The sequence below is a fragment of the Dendropsophus ebraccatus genome, chromosome 9 (assembly GCF_027789765.1).
Source record: "Dendropsophus ebraccatus isolate aDenEbr1 chromosome 9, aDenEbr1.pat, whole genome shotgun sequence".
NCBI classification, from domain to species: Eukaryota; Metazoa; Chordata; class Amphibia; order Anura; family Hylidae; genus Dendropsophus; species Dendropsophus ebraccatus.
The window spans coordinates 56,327,288-56,342,728 of NC_091462.1; the positions used below are offsets into that span (position 1 = coordinate 56,327,288).

At 39.9% G+C, this 15,441-nt stretch overlaps 1 protein-coding gene across 6 annotated transcripts in view; it reads left to right on the plus strand.

Moving 5' to 3' along the window:
* PARD3B (par-3 family cell polarity regulator beta) overlaps window positions 1–15,441 on the plus strand; it is a 926,479-nt gene that overhangs the window by 563,087 nt on the left and 347,951 nt on the right. For 5 of the 6 annotated variants that reach the window (XM_069983415.1, XM_069983416.1, XM_069983417.1 and 2 more), the window contains one exon: window positions 10,647–10,937. In XM_069983415.1, coding sequence (XP_069839516.1) covers window positions 10,647–10,937 — 291 coding nt within the window. Of the gene's footprint in view, window positions 1–10,646; window positions 10,938–14,435; window positions 14,638–15,441 lie in introns of those variants that run through there. The other variant, XM_069983420.1, reaches the window with a different exon arrangement.

A 15,441-nucleotide genomic window follows, 5' to 3' on the forward strand; every position in this document is an offset into this window, starting at 1 on the left:
TGTTCAGGGTGCCCTGGCTCTCCCTCCATGGCAGACGTCATGGGGGGAAGAGTTCAACATGCCAAACTTTTGTTTTCAGAGGAGATAAGTTGCTCCCAGATGTGTCTCTCCAGTGTCTGATCCAGGAGATCATGTGTGTATGGGGAGGGAAGATAGAATAGCTGTTTGGCCTTCAGCTTTTTAAGGTGTATGGCCATCTTTAATATACAAGATCAATAGGTCCTTAGAAGTATATATTTCAAACCAGGGGCAGGATGATTATTGGCCAAGAAGGTTGATATCACCTTGTGTAATAGTGATTAGCCAATGAATACTCAATTAATGTAAAGGTGCCCACAGTCTAATTTCTCTTTGCAAACAGTGAGGTATGTGGAGAAATTGGAGTCACAGAACAGCCAGTCTCTGAAAAGATCATCGCGGCTGGTGCTGCAGTACCAGCTGGATGATCTTTCGGGCCACAGAGTTCTGATGCAGGCGCATCCCTGCGCGCCCGCATCAGAAATCTTTACTGCACGCTATGGAGTGAGCAGCCAGAGCCGCTCACACTATAGTGTACACTGACATGGTTTTCTAGGGAATCCTGGCCGGAGTGTATACTATGTGTATACGCTCCGGCCAGGATCCCATAGAAGGAAAGGTAACATATATTTTCGTAATAATCACGGCCGTTCTTCAACGGACGTGATTTTACAAAAATATACATTGTGTGAGGGGAGAACAGGTAACGTCCCCTGGAGCAGTCATTTTCTATGGACGTCGGACGCCGTGATTACTTCGCCCAGAGTCTAGGTCCAGGAGCTGGACTTCTAAAAAAGGGGTTAAGTATGCTGGGCTCCGCCACTGCATCCCGGCTGACAGGTCCTCTTTAAGTGCCTGAGTACCCCTTTAACTACCTTTTTGGCCTGCACTGGGACCTGTATTTTTTTAAAACAGCAATGTGAAAATGTTCTCATATGATCTTTCAGTATGAAATCATTAACCATTTTCCCCTGCAATCTGTTGTTTATGGCACTGTGGCTTTTTCTCTTGAGCCTTCTGATTCTTGTATTGATGTCTTCATAAAAAACTCTTTTCCATGACATCTGTAAATACAATACAAGAAATTCTGGATGCAAAACAAAAATGTACTAATTGATACACGAGAAAGTGTCAATTCTCCATCTCTCTGGCTCTTGCCAATCTGTCTTTGTTTCAATATATGTCTTTTTGTTCATTTAAAAATATATATATTTTTAAAGTCTTGCTGACAGTGAAAGTTCCACATTTCAATGTGCTTCCTGATCTGCCTCATGAAAATGATGGCAGAACAGGAAGCTGAATTACACACCCATCCGATAAGGTCTCACAAAGTGAAGGTAAGTGACCTTGGACCTTTTTTTCTTTTTCTACATCCCAGAGCATCAGTACGCATCCTTTGCAGATCATCCTGTCTGACTTCCATCTGTTGAAAAATTTCGGCTGATTTCTAAAGACACATCCCTTTGTCCTAGAACACAAAAAAAAAAAAAATACATAGCAGCTTTGCATTGGATCTTTCACTAGCATAGTAAAACCTAAGTAATATTACCATATAGCCTCAACACAGTAGTTATACCGATCACAGTATTACAATATGTCAAACGGCAGGCTGATGTATAAATGTTAAATTTAAAACCTTTGTTATAGGGGAATGACATGGCCACATCTCGTGCTTTTGAAGGACATGTTGCTGTACAATTGTGAATTTATGAAATATGTCTATATTTTGAGATATTTATTTATTATGTGTGTTGGTTATATTGCCTGCTTCCCATTCTTTATTTGCTAAGCCCTGAATAGAAGTCTGTTTCATGGTATTATGTAGCCTGGCAGTAAAATAAATAAATATCCGCACAGTTTGGACATTGCAAGCACCATTTTTCTTTGTAGCACTTGGGTTTCACATTGTATAATTCTTTCCACTTGGCAGGTGCTAACACAGTAATAGGCTAAAGCTGTATGTCCTCCACCTCTATGCTTTGTATCCAACCATAGCCTCCTACCAGTAAGAGTAAGGTAAACTTTAGATGGCTATAATTATGACAAGGAAAAAAAAGAACCATTCTTCTGGAAAAAACATCTGCGTATACAAAAGCTGCTCTCTGCTGTGAAACTGGCCCAAACAGCGTCTCTTTTCTGTTTGTCTTTCCTTCTATGTTAACTGACATTGAGCCACTGAAGATCACTTTTTTTAATCATTCTCATATGATTGAAAGATTAAACAGATTCCTGACCTGAGAAGAACCTTGACAACAAAAGGATTCTTTTCAGTGGAATGTTCTTCGCAGATGAATTCCAAGGATTGCTCGAAGCATCCTGAGCCAGACATTATACACAAAGTCTATTGTGTGTGTGCTGTCTGTGTGTGTGCGTACTTACATCCTATAGAGATGGTCTAGGTGCACTTGCCATTTGTTGGAGAAAAAAATTGAAATAAACACTGAACGGTGTATTGTTCGTGATTGTACTGCAAGTTATAGTTAATCTCCAGATAGCTACAAGTGGGAGCCTAACCCTTTCACGACCTGGGGTCTTTGATTCCTCAATGCCCAGGTCATTTTAGGACATAATGATCCCATAAGCTGATGTCCCTGTGTCTGCCCCCTCTCCTCTTCCCCTGCCGCTGTTACTATCTTGTGACAGCGGCAAGGGAGAGAGGGTAGGGGGCAGAGCTCTAGGGCACATGCCCCGCTCACCCAGTTTCCATGGCTACCATCAGGGCTCTGCGATCACTTTGCAGAGCCCCGATGGACAGCGGACAGAGAATTTTCCCTCTGTAGAGGGAAAATTGTCTGTCTGAAGCCCTATAGATGCTGTGGTCGTGCTGACCGCAGTATCTATAGGGTTAACTCTCAGCACTGGAGCGCAGCTCTGATGCTGAGAGTTGCGGCGGGTCTCCTGCTATCACTGGTAGCCGGGACCCGCTGCGGATGACACAGACGCAGCTCCTGCGCCTGTGTCATCCTACGGCGTGAATTAACAGCATCATGCATAGGCTGCTGCGACTTTACTTTACTGCCCAGCGGCAGGAGGGGGTTAAGTAATGGACTCATTCTATTGGGTTAGTTAAATGTCATAGATTTTATACTGCTGAAGTGTTCTGGGCATTCATTTGTCAAAGAAAATGTGAAGATGGCCAAATGGGAGAGAGCTGCAGTCATGGTTTCTTAGAGGTAATGTGTGATAATAAATGGTCTAAATTAAATTTAATGTTAACCCCCTAGTGATCGGCCTATTGTGGGCCCTTATTACCAAGCTATTTTCTTACTTTTTTAATTGCCGCCTTCCAAGAGTAATACCGCTGTTTAATATTTGCCCACCTAGCCATATGAGGTCTTGTTTTGTGTGGGGCAACTTTTGCTTTTTATTGCTGCCATTTTCAGATTCATGGAACTTATTTATTTTTATTAACCCTTTTTTATCTTTTTTTATCTTTCTTTCTTTTTTTCAATATTAAACTTACTATTCCGCATGCAGTAAAAATACCATAATTTATTCTCTAGGTCACTATAGTTACAGCGATACAACATTTGTGTGTGTGTGTATGTATATATATATATATATATATATATATATATAATTTATTTATTTATTTTTTTTATAACTATTACCACTTTGGCACAATAGAAACTATCTTCCTGAAATAAATGACAAAAAAACTGTTGCCCTAGCTAAGTAGAACCTAGCAAAGTTTTTGTTTGGAAGCATGAACAGAACACCAACTAGGGCATGCAACTGTGATTCTTTTTACCCTGCCACCGCTGTCCCCTACCTTCACTATCCATTGCAGAGCAGCTGCCTGCAGGACTTGGAAGACCGCCACCTGCCGCAAACCCTGATGTTCCCTTCCACAGCCATCAATTTTTAATGTGCAGGCCTGCCACCATACTTTACGCTGTCCCTGCTGTGCTGTACAAGTGTACTGTGGTGAGTACCTCCTGGTTGCTGATAGCCGCCAATGCTGTATCCTCTGTCCCTGCTATGCATGTGACATGTGAATTTTTCTTCATCGAAAAATAAGACACCCCATGAAAATAAGACGTAGCACATCTTTTGGGAGAAAAAAATTAATATAATGCACATAATGTCTTATTTTCAGAGAAATAGGCTATGTGTAACAGGACCCCTTTCATGATTTGACAGCAGCATTTAACAGGATAGACTACCTGGAGTGGAGTACTCTGCTCTGGGTAGTTACAACAGGAGATGAGCTGTCATGCTGACAGCTGATCCCACGTGATGCCGGAGCAGGAGTGCGGCATAGCCTTTTGATACATACGCCGTAAAAAGACGTATGTATTGAAATAAAGCCCGTTAGTGACCACCCTGAAAAGGCGTATTGGCGGTCACTAATGGGTTATGCTTATTTTTGGAGGATATTTAATGATTCTTTTTCCAAATTTTCTATTTTGCTACTAATATTATAAAATCATTCTGAAATCTTGCAGTTATTATTTTGGCCACCATGCCTAATGATAATCTGACTTTTTCTTATCAACGCAGACAGGATTACAGTCAAAGGGGGCATCGGTATATAGTTGAGACAGAATCAGACCATTCACAGTGGGTGCAACCTCCCTCTCTCTGCACAGTGACTTTTGCCCAGGGGTTTGCTGTAAAACATATCTCTAAATACTGTTAACAGCAGCTCAGGTGAGATAGCCGCCCCCATAATAATTCACTAAAAGGATATTAACAAAAAAAAATTACAATCAGAAAATAGAAACCCATTACAAAAATAAAACATTAGATTTTACATCTGGCTTTAATGAGAAAAAAAATGTAATAATAATAATAATAATAATAATAATTATAAACACATTGACATTAATGCCATTATAGAGGGATGGTAGAGAATGTAAGTACAACCATTCTCCTGGATTCCACTCCCATAAGTACTCATCAAATCTGCACTGTATCATCCAGGCCTCTTTTCACATTTCTTAGACTGTTATGTGAATGTAAAGCACTGCAAGTTCTAGGTACAATTATGCTCAGCTTCCCTGTCTCCATTTCCTCTCTTGGCTCTGCCCCATTGAATATGTATTAGCTCTGATTTAGCAGGAACACATTCAGCTGTGATTACTTTCCTCTATCTCATTTTGTTTAGTGTAACTGGAAAGACTACACATGCATACTATCATAAAGCTACACACAAATGTCTGTGCACATCATGGCAACAATTACTGCCTTCTGCCCACATGCTCTATGGGTTTGAATATACATATAACAAAACTTGTCACAAGGGCTTAAAGGGGTTGTCCAGTGACAATATTTTCTTTCGAATCAACTGGTGTCAGAAAGTTATATAGTTTTGATTTACTTCTTTTAAAAAAAAAATCTCAAGTCTTCCAGTACTTATTAGCTGCTGTATATCCTGAAGGAAATGTTTTATTTTCAGTCTGACACAGTGCTCTCTGCTGACACCTCTGGCTGAGACAGGAACTGTCCAGAGCAAGTGAGGTTTTTTATTGGGATTCCTATACAAAGCCTCTCCTACTCTGGACAGGTCCTGTCTCGACTGGAGAGATGATACTTCACCTCATGTCAGTCACCATTCTATCTATTTATTGCATAGGTAACAGAATCGTGGCTCATTGGAACCCTACCCACATGTATGATGGCTACTATAGTGTATCCAGGACTATAACTCCTAACATGTACATGTGTGCTGGGATTTGTAGTCCTACAACTAGTTGATTTGATAATATAAGTAATTGGCAGACACTGAGCCACCATGCTGCTCAAAAGACACTTGTAGAAAAACCGACATTTCCTGCCAATGGGTAGAGTAGGCGGAGCTAGATTCAGAGAGGAGGGGGTGGAGCTAGATTCAGAGAGGAGGGGGTGGAGCTATAGGTTTGCAAAGCTGTGATGTCACTGCTGACCCCTGTGACCTGGAAGTTCTTTATGTAAACAACCAAACACTAATCCAAAAAGCAGCAAAAGAAGATGCCCGGGGACACAGGGGTGAAAAAAGGTAATAGAAAACAACTAAGGGAAAGGGACAAATACAAACTATTCCCTTTTCCAATACGAAAAAATGTTGGACAACCTTTTTAAGGATGTAAGGCTATGTTCACACAACGTAAGAGACCGTCCGTCTCTGCACGGATCATCCAGGCCAATACTTTAGTACCGGCAGGATGATCTTTCCGGCCGCGGAGCTCTGATGCAGGCGCATCAGAGCTTCCCATAGCACACAGTGAAGCGAGCGGCCGGAGCCACTCGCTTCACTGTGTGAACTGACAGGTCTTTCTGTGGCCGGAATTCAGTGAATTCCGGCCACAGAAAACTGACATGTCAGTTTTTTCTGGCTCCGCATGGGTTCCCGGCCGGAGCGCATACGATGTGTGTACGCTCTGGGCGGGATCCCATTAAAAATAAGGCTATGTTCCACCCCTTAAAACTACAGCCGTAGTTCTGCGGCGAGAACTACGGCCGTAGTTTTACGTATTGTGAACATAGGCTAAATCTGTAAGGTCAGGAGGAAAGATGGAAAAGGGGGGACATGATCAAAACCTATAAATATGTTAAAGGATAAAGTAGGGTTCAGGAGGGAATTTTTTTTTTAATAAAGGATTGAACTCAAGGACAAGGGGACATAATCTGAGCTTATTTAGCCGATACATACTTAACCTGCTCCATGCTTCGGTCTGCTCCGTGGGTTCCCAGCTAACAAACTTGCAGCGGGATGTCAATCTAATTGAAAACGACCAGCAAGGGATCCGCAGAGTGAAATCCGCTGTGGATCCGGTGTGTGTGAATCTAGCCTAACTTAACATAAGCATGTCTGAGATAAACATATATAAGATAATAAGAAATAGAATGATGTAAAAGCAGACTAGATTGACCAGGTGGCCTTATTCTGCTGACTATGTTTCTATGTAACTCATACTATAGCTGCACCTTCTTTCCTATTTAATGAACACACTAAACAGCTGCCAAACTCCATAAGTCCTGTGATCATAAAGTGAGTGCTTTTCTATTCTCTGGATTAATGTACTTGCAGTGTGGTGCATATTCAATGACCTTAATTGATACCTGTAAGATGGCTTTTCCTTTATGATATATTAGGTTTTACCTGAACATTTTTTAATTGTTGAATCTGTTTTACATATTAAAACGTGCCAGCGATGGGATGCCAGTTCAGATTTTTGTGCCAATCTTCTAGAAGTATAAAGTGGGTCGGCAGCTGATTGCTGGTCCTAGGATGAAAATCTCTGAGTGATAAGCTCTTACAGTAGAATAAATCTCTATTCATAGTAAATTGCTCGTAGTTGCTAAACTTAACATTTTACGCTATGAAGACACACATAATGATGATATGGTCAACCATATTGGCTCTTAACCTCTTAGGGACATATGACGTACCCGTACGTCATATGTCCCCAAGAGGCGTTCAGAGCGGGGCCGCGCGGCGACCTCGCTCTGAACCGCCGCGGTCCCGGGTGCCGCGTGTAGCCCAGGACCGCGGCTATTAGTGGACACGGTCCGATCGATGTGCCCGCTAATCTGGTAATCGGAGGCAGCTGTCAAAGTTGACAAAGTTGCAGCAGCCAAAAGCAATCAAGTGCCGATCTCATCGATCTATGCTGTATAACTATATACAGCATAGATCAATGGGAGATCAGAGTGCATATACTAGAAGTCCCCCAGGGGGGCTTCTAGTATATGTGTAAAAAAAATGTTGTTAATAAAAAGCCCCCTCCCCTAATAAAAGTCTGAATCACCCCCCTTTCCCCTTGTTATAAATAAAAGTAAATAAATAAACATGTTTGCTATCGCCGCATGCGTAATCGCTCGAACTATTAATTAATCACATTCCTGATCTCGCACGGTAAACAGCGTAAGAGCAAAAAAATCCCAAAGTGCAAGATTTTTTGGTCGCATCAAATCCAGAAAAAATGTAATAAAAAGTGATCAAAAAGTCGAATATGCGCAATCAAGGTACAAGGCGCAAAAAATGACACCTCACACAACCCCATAGACCAAAGGATAAAAGCGCTATAAGCCTGGGAATAGAGCGATTTTAAGGAACATAAATTTGTTAACAATGGTTTGAATTTTTTACAGGCCATCAGATAAAAGAAAAGTTATACATGTTATATATCGTTGTAATCGTAACAACTTGTGGAACATGCACAACAAGTCATTTTTACCCCAGGGCAGATGGCATAATAACAAATACCACCCAAATAAAAGAAATGCATTTTTTTGTTCAATTTCACCACACATTGAATTTTTTTCCTGTTTTCGCAGTGTACTTTATGCAAAAATCCAGCCTGTCATTGCAAAGTACAATTAGTGACGCAAAAAATAAGGGCTCATGTGGGTTTCTGGGCGGAAAAATGCAAGTGCTATGGCCTTTTAAACACAAGAAGGAAAAAACGAAAACGCAAAAACAAAAATTGGCCCCGTCCTTAAGGGGTTAATTCAGGACTTCTCCATTCCAGAGTAACCAAAGTTCAGTTCAAAGAAAAGAATAAATGGATATTGAATGCAGAATACAAGTGTTTTCTATAGACATGATAGGAAAGATAAAGGCTCTTCTTAAGATAACATGATGCATTATTTTTTACTTTTTTTTTTAAACATTTTACTGGATGGAGCATGGTTATGTTACCTTCCAAGAAAAACGTATGGAGGAATATGTGATTTTCATATTACTGACAGAATTTCTGCCTTAGGAAAGTATGTGTCAATTATAGGCATTGCCATACTGTTGATTTTACAGGGTGCATGTGTCTCCAACATAGTAAAGACCGGAACTTACTTGAATGTTTTTCACTGAATTTATGTTTCCTATTTATTCAACAATTAACTAGGATTTTTTTTTTGGTCAGACAGGACATGGCTTAGAAGAACAAATTCTGTATATAAATGCACACATGCTATCTGAGAGTTGGCCCACTGGCCAGTACTATGAATTATGCTTGCTGCTTGGTGGTAATCATTTAGCTTTGTTGGTTATTCCAGTATACTGTGTGACAGAACAGCTGCCTGGCAGTTAGGACAATGCATTGGGTGGGCTGGCACTGAAAGAAAGTCCTTGCACATTGTGCTCATTTCAGGATGGGAAAGGCATAATGTAGACTTAGCATTGTGCACTACACAAGGCACTTCTAATAAATAACAGAATTAAAGGTGTTGTCTCGCTTGTGAACCTCCCCTCTTCCCCCAAGGACCAGAGCGGGACCACTAACAAGCACCAGCTCTCGCTGTGGTAAGCTCAAGACATTCAAGAATTTAATGAATTGGATGGAATCGGGAATCAGTCAGAGGTGTTTCAGAATAATGGGTATTAGTGCATCATTACAGGTTTACAAATTCATTCCTACAGCATAAATGCATGTAAAAAAAAGTGCAATATCAAGTGCAAATATCATCAGTATGCTGAACAAATCATAGACCAAATAGTTTATATAGATACACAAAAGCTAGTAATGTTATATTAAACCTGGTGTCCCATAATAATGGCCCCCACCTCACACTCCAAATATTTAAACAGTGTCGAAGCTCCCAACATCATAATGAATGATGATGCTGGGAATCCCGAGATCCTGTCCGCAGGAAACAGTCCATGTATATTGTGGACGTGGTTTTGTCCCCAAAGTCAGTAGGTCAATAAACGTTATGTTTGCAAGTTGAAATAGTATACAATGTAAGGCTATGTTCACACTATGTACGGTGTGGAACACTGCCTTTACTGCTATGGGTTCCCAGCCGGAGCGTATACACATAGTATATGCTCCGGCTGGGATCCCATACGGTGACTCAAAGAACTGACATGCCAGTTTTCTGCGGCCGCAATTCACTGAATTGCAGCCGCAGAAAGACCTGTCAGTTCACACAATGAAGCGAACGGCTCCGGCCGCTTGCTTCATTGTGTGCTATGAGAGTTCTGATGAGTTCTGATTTGTAGACAATCCCAGAACTTGTCCATTGTTTGTGAAAATGTTGTACATAGACAGTACCACTGATTAGCCCCTATGAAGTGTCTGCTGCTGTGAGATATATATATATATATATATATATATATATATATATATATATATATATATATTTATATATATATATATATATATATATATATATATATATATGTATATTGGTTTCATCATGTAAACATGAGATTAAGATATTCACAAATACAATACAGTATATACATTAACCTTAACAAATTTACAGGTGATGGTTTTTCACTGTTAGAGCTGGGCTTATGGGTTACTTCTGGCAGTGTCTACAGAAATGCAATCTTGAGATCAGAATGTTGGTGAAGAAGTTAAATATTTTGTGAAAGTACCTGTATCTTCTATTACATGACTGGACTACTAAAATGTGAAAACATAAGCAATGACATGTCTAATAACTATTGATTTGGTCACAATAATTAAACCATATGAAATGGAAAATGTTGGTCTATAGGAAAATGTTGCTCTTATCTTAAGCAAGGTGCAGATTCTGTAGCATAAGCTCGATCTGTGTTGTGCAGCAGGTGGAGTATACGTGAGCATTTCTTCTCCATTACTGGCTGGTATGAACTGTCCATGTTGTTTTCTGGAATAGTAAGTATTTTCTTGAAAAAGGATCTAAATGATTGACAGTTTTATCTTTTTTTTCTGTAGGATTAATGCAAAGCACCAAGAAATAGGGGAAAAGCAAGCCAAAGTGTTATGGAACTTCAACACATCACATGACATTGAGGATGATGACACAGACCCTAATTATGCCAGAGTGAACCATTTTAAAGAGCCCCCACCTCCGCAGCACAATTCCCATAGGGCCTATTCGCCTGCAATGGCTGGGACTTATGGATACTCTAGAGAGACACTATTGTCTACTTCAGAGAGAGATCACGTTCAAGACCTTTACGCTAAAATAAACAAGAAGCAGCAGGCACCGGATGCAGTTGACAGGTAATAACCGCTAACAAACAAACCTTATCACTCTTTGGGCCTTGATGGCACGATGCTCATTAAATAAAGTTGTACAAAAAAATTGCATATGATTACACTTTCCCTTTTTTCCCTGCTGTGTGGTATCATGCAGTTTCAATTAGTCTGGGGAAAGATAGCGGAACTGTGGCATTTGTGTCCTGGATTTAAGCTTTTCCTCATAAGACTGATTACCCTTCTAAGACTTTTCTATGAGGGGCTGGCAAAGAAGCCGGCAGCAGTTAATCCATGTGGCCATTTAACGATGGGTTAATGATTTAAAAAACACCAAGTAATCTTTGTTGTGAAGCGAACAACTTCCTGGTGAGCGGTGTCAGAGGAACCTTCGACCTGGCCTTCCCTGCATCCAGCTCCATGTCCTGCCATGTAAAATAATCAGAGAAAAGTTCTAAATAGTTAACCCTTCACTATCATCATAAGTTACCTGATGCATAAAGGCCGTCATTTTCTTCATCTTTGTAAAGCTTTCAGAGCTTTGAGATAAAGAAAAACCCAGACAAATACATTGTGGAAAGGCGGTGGCCATGTTCACGGCTGCAGGATTGATTAGTTGCTTTTGAACATTATCCTGCTAAGCACACAGTTGTTCATGGATATTTATAAATAGCCGACAAAAGGCTTGATTGTAGCGCACGATAAAAACAACCACAACCGGGAAAAAAGGGCAACCTTTATACCTGCTGCTGGAAAATCTCGCCGTCTTTATTCTCTTCTAATTTTTCCATTTGATGCCTGCTTGTTCCAAATTTGTACATAAATATCTAGATTAAAACATTATAGTATTCAGCAGCTCTGATTAAAGGGCCGCACTTAGCGGAGCGGTAATGAGCGCTTCTCGCACTATTTTCAGCTCCGGTAATGTACTTTGGGTTAATTATGAATCCATTAATAATATGCTATCAATTTAAGAGATTTTAAGGTAATTATCCAACTTATATGGTGCTCACACTAAACCTCTCACATCCCAGGCCCTAATGACAATGAATGTTTGTGAATGAAGTGTAATAATATCAGTTTGGTAATTGTGTACAAATTAATACGAGGATATTGGTTTCCTCTATTGTTTCTCTTTTTGGATTACCTACTTTTTACCATTTTTGCTTCTCTTGGCTTTGATTCTGGGTCTGAGGAAAGACTATCCTTCAATAATTCTATCTTCAATCTAACTTTCTGTTGAAGTTCCTTAAGTAATGACACTGGTGGAATATATATTTTATTTGTGTGTTGAATTTAGCCCATCCAGAGACTTTGAAGGGGTTTTCCAGCACTACAAAAACATGGCCACTTTCTTTCAGAGACAACCACACTCTTGTCTCCAGCTTGGGCGGGGTTTTGCTGCTCAGTTTTATTGAAGTGAATGGAGCTTAATTGCAAACCGTGTTGTCTCTGAAAGAAAGTCGTGTTGTCTCTAAAAGAAAGTGGCCATGTTTATGTAGCACTGGATAACCCCCTTTAAAGGGTATTCCCAGCTCCCTAAGTTAATCCCTATCCAAAGGTGCTTGGCAATGCTGGGAATCCCTATAGAGAATGAATGGATTGCTGGCTGTAAACACGTTGTCATAGGGTATAACCTTTGGAGATGTATGTCCCATACATACCCACATACTAAGTGCCCTAAATGGACTTAACCATGCTTGAGTGGATACATTTTTTAGGGGTGACATATGTTATTCTTTTGCTGGTTGTTTAAAAAATTATATCTGAACTGTTACTATCTAGTCTTCATATAGTCTTCTCCATCTAATCGGTTACCATTTAGTCTTCACATAGTCTTCACGATTTAGTCTGTTACCATTTAGTCTTCACATACTCTTCACCATCTAGTCTGTTACCTTCTAGTCTTCACATAGTCTTTATCGTCTAGTCTTCACCGTCTAGTCTGTTACTGTCTAGTCTTCAAATAGTCTTCACTGTCTGTTACCCGGAAGGCAAGAATGTAGTAAGTCATACCCGTCCAGAGAGAAGAGACCCCCCACTTATACATGCTTTTGGTGATGTTTTTACAGGGCATCTTATAGCTCTTTTAGTTATTTGGTAGAAAATGAGAATGCCTTCAGTAACGGCACTGACCAATCAACATGTGACTTATCATTATAGGGCTGCTATATCTACAAATAGGAAAACTACGTATTTATAGTCAAATTTGGTGTCAGAGTATAGGGGATGGACTACTCTGTGCTATTCTTAATGAACTTCAACCTATGTGTCTGTGTTGCGGTCTCTGGTATGTTTTTGTTGTCTTCAGTCACTGTATTTGGGGTGACGGTTGTGGACCAGATCACTGTTACATATATATCTTCTACTAGCTCCAGATTTGCACCTCATTTGTCATGGGCTCATAATTTTGTATGAAATGTGACCATAAAATTGACCTTAATTTGCCAAACTTTCCAGATAAGCTGACACGAAATGTCTGAGCTGCTGAGTGGATTCTTGGAATCAGTATGTGATTAGCTAATGCCTCTAAGTGGCTGATTGGATCATTGCTGTCAATGCTGTGATTGATCACATTGAAAATGACTGCCTTCTCTCCATGGACAAATCTTTGTTGTTTGTTGCTGCAGAAATTGCGTATACAGCATTTTGTTTCCCTGTTTTTTTTGTAATGATGAAAATCTCTTTTAATGAAGGAGCACTTGGCTTCCATGTTTGCATGCATCCCTAAATAAAGATTAAATGGATGATTACATTGTGTCAAATTAAATATTCTACTGAAATATTTTCCCTTTTCGTTTGATTTTATAATATGTAATATTATAAAATTGCTGCCACCTCATACTGTACATTGATCTCTGTAGATACATGTTCACTTGCCTTTAGAATGAGTTGTTTTTTACCCTCATCCAGCTCTCCAAGTTGGACTGGACAACTATTATTCAGGAAATAGGTACAGTCATTGGCTTATGTGGGGTGCAGAGCAAATGTATCCAATATATGGGTGCAGAGCAAACGCTCAGTTCTGTATATTCACATAGTTGATTGACTCTGTAGGCCGGGCTATAATGGGTGGTACCAGCCATACCCATGCATTTCATGTGTATCCTTGACATGAATATTTCCTGGTCAATGATTGTCTGCCTGTATGAAAAAATAGAGTATAGCATGGGATGCTTTATTTTCTAAATGCTTCTAAGGTTTAGCACTCCTCATCATATGTATGTGTTATAAGGATTACATTTCTGTAATCCAGCATTGCAGTTTACTCTGTACTGGAAGCCCATCAGATACTGATCTGATCCCTAGTTACACGATGCTATTGCATATACTCCATATATCAGCAGAAATCCTGCATGGTGTGCTAAACCTTTAAACATGCTGGCGTCCTCATCCTCCCGCCTATCTCCCTTTATGTCACAGCTGTCAATCACTTCCTAATTTACCGGATTTGTTGTCTATTTCCAATACTTTTTATTCTTCATCGAAAAAAAATATATATATTAATGTATTTGTCTTATCCAGGAAAGTGCAATTCGCTGTCATCTGAAAATGAGTGCAAGATAAGTGGAAGAACCACAGAACGTCTATTCAACAAAGGGAACGCGTAGGGTTTAGCAAAGTGATGATATACAGCTGAGAAACATGGACTTTACTGTCATGTATTTTAAGGAAAATTCATAGGAAAAACAAGGGGGAGATTTGTGAAAGGGTGTAAAATAAAGACTGGTGTAAACTGCATATAGCAACCAATCACAGCTTAGCTCTGGTAAAATGAAAGCTGAGCTGTGATTGGTTGCTGTCGGCAGTTTACACCAGTCCATATTTTACACACTTTAATAAATCTGGGCCAAGATCTTTAATCAATCCTGCCCCTCTTCCCCTGTACCTGTCTGGTGGGTTGTTTGGGTCTGCCAGACTCGATTATCCACATACATATTATTATATATCAAGACAATTCCCAAAAAGTGCAAAAACAAAATGCATATTTTTTTATTGCCTCTAGTATATATATAATATTATTGTACAATGCAGTATATAGCACCAATATATTCTGTAGCGCTGTACAAATCTCATCATTCATTAGCAGCCGTATTTCTTACCTTATCTTAAACACACACGGTAGAGTTCTTAGTGTTATCAATATGTGGGGAACCACAGTCCACAGACAAAACCTATGCTAACATATTAATCTTATACAAACTCCAGGAAAATGTTCTCACTGGTCCCACTGAACCTGAGGACTAAAGTGCTGAAAGGCAACGTTGCCATCCATGATAAAAACACACTGATCCTGATTTATTAATCTGCCTTCAACTAAAATTGCCTGGTTATGCCCATAGTGACCAATCATGGCCCAGCTTTCATTTTAGCTTGTTCAGATATGAAAGCTGAGCGGTGATTGGCTGCTATTGGCATCATCAGACAGGTGTGGATACATGCAGATCGATACATTGGGGTCAGTGTGTTAATATTCATTGTAGGACATACTCTTCTTATTCAGTCCAGGTTCACACAGTGCATTTTGTTA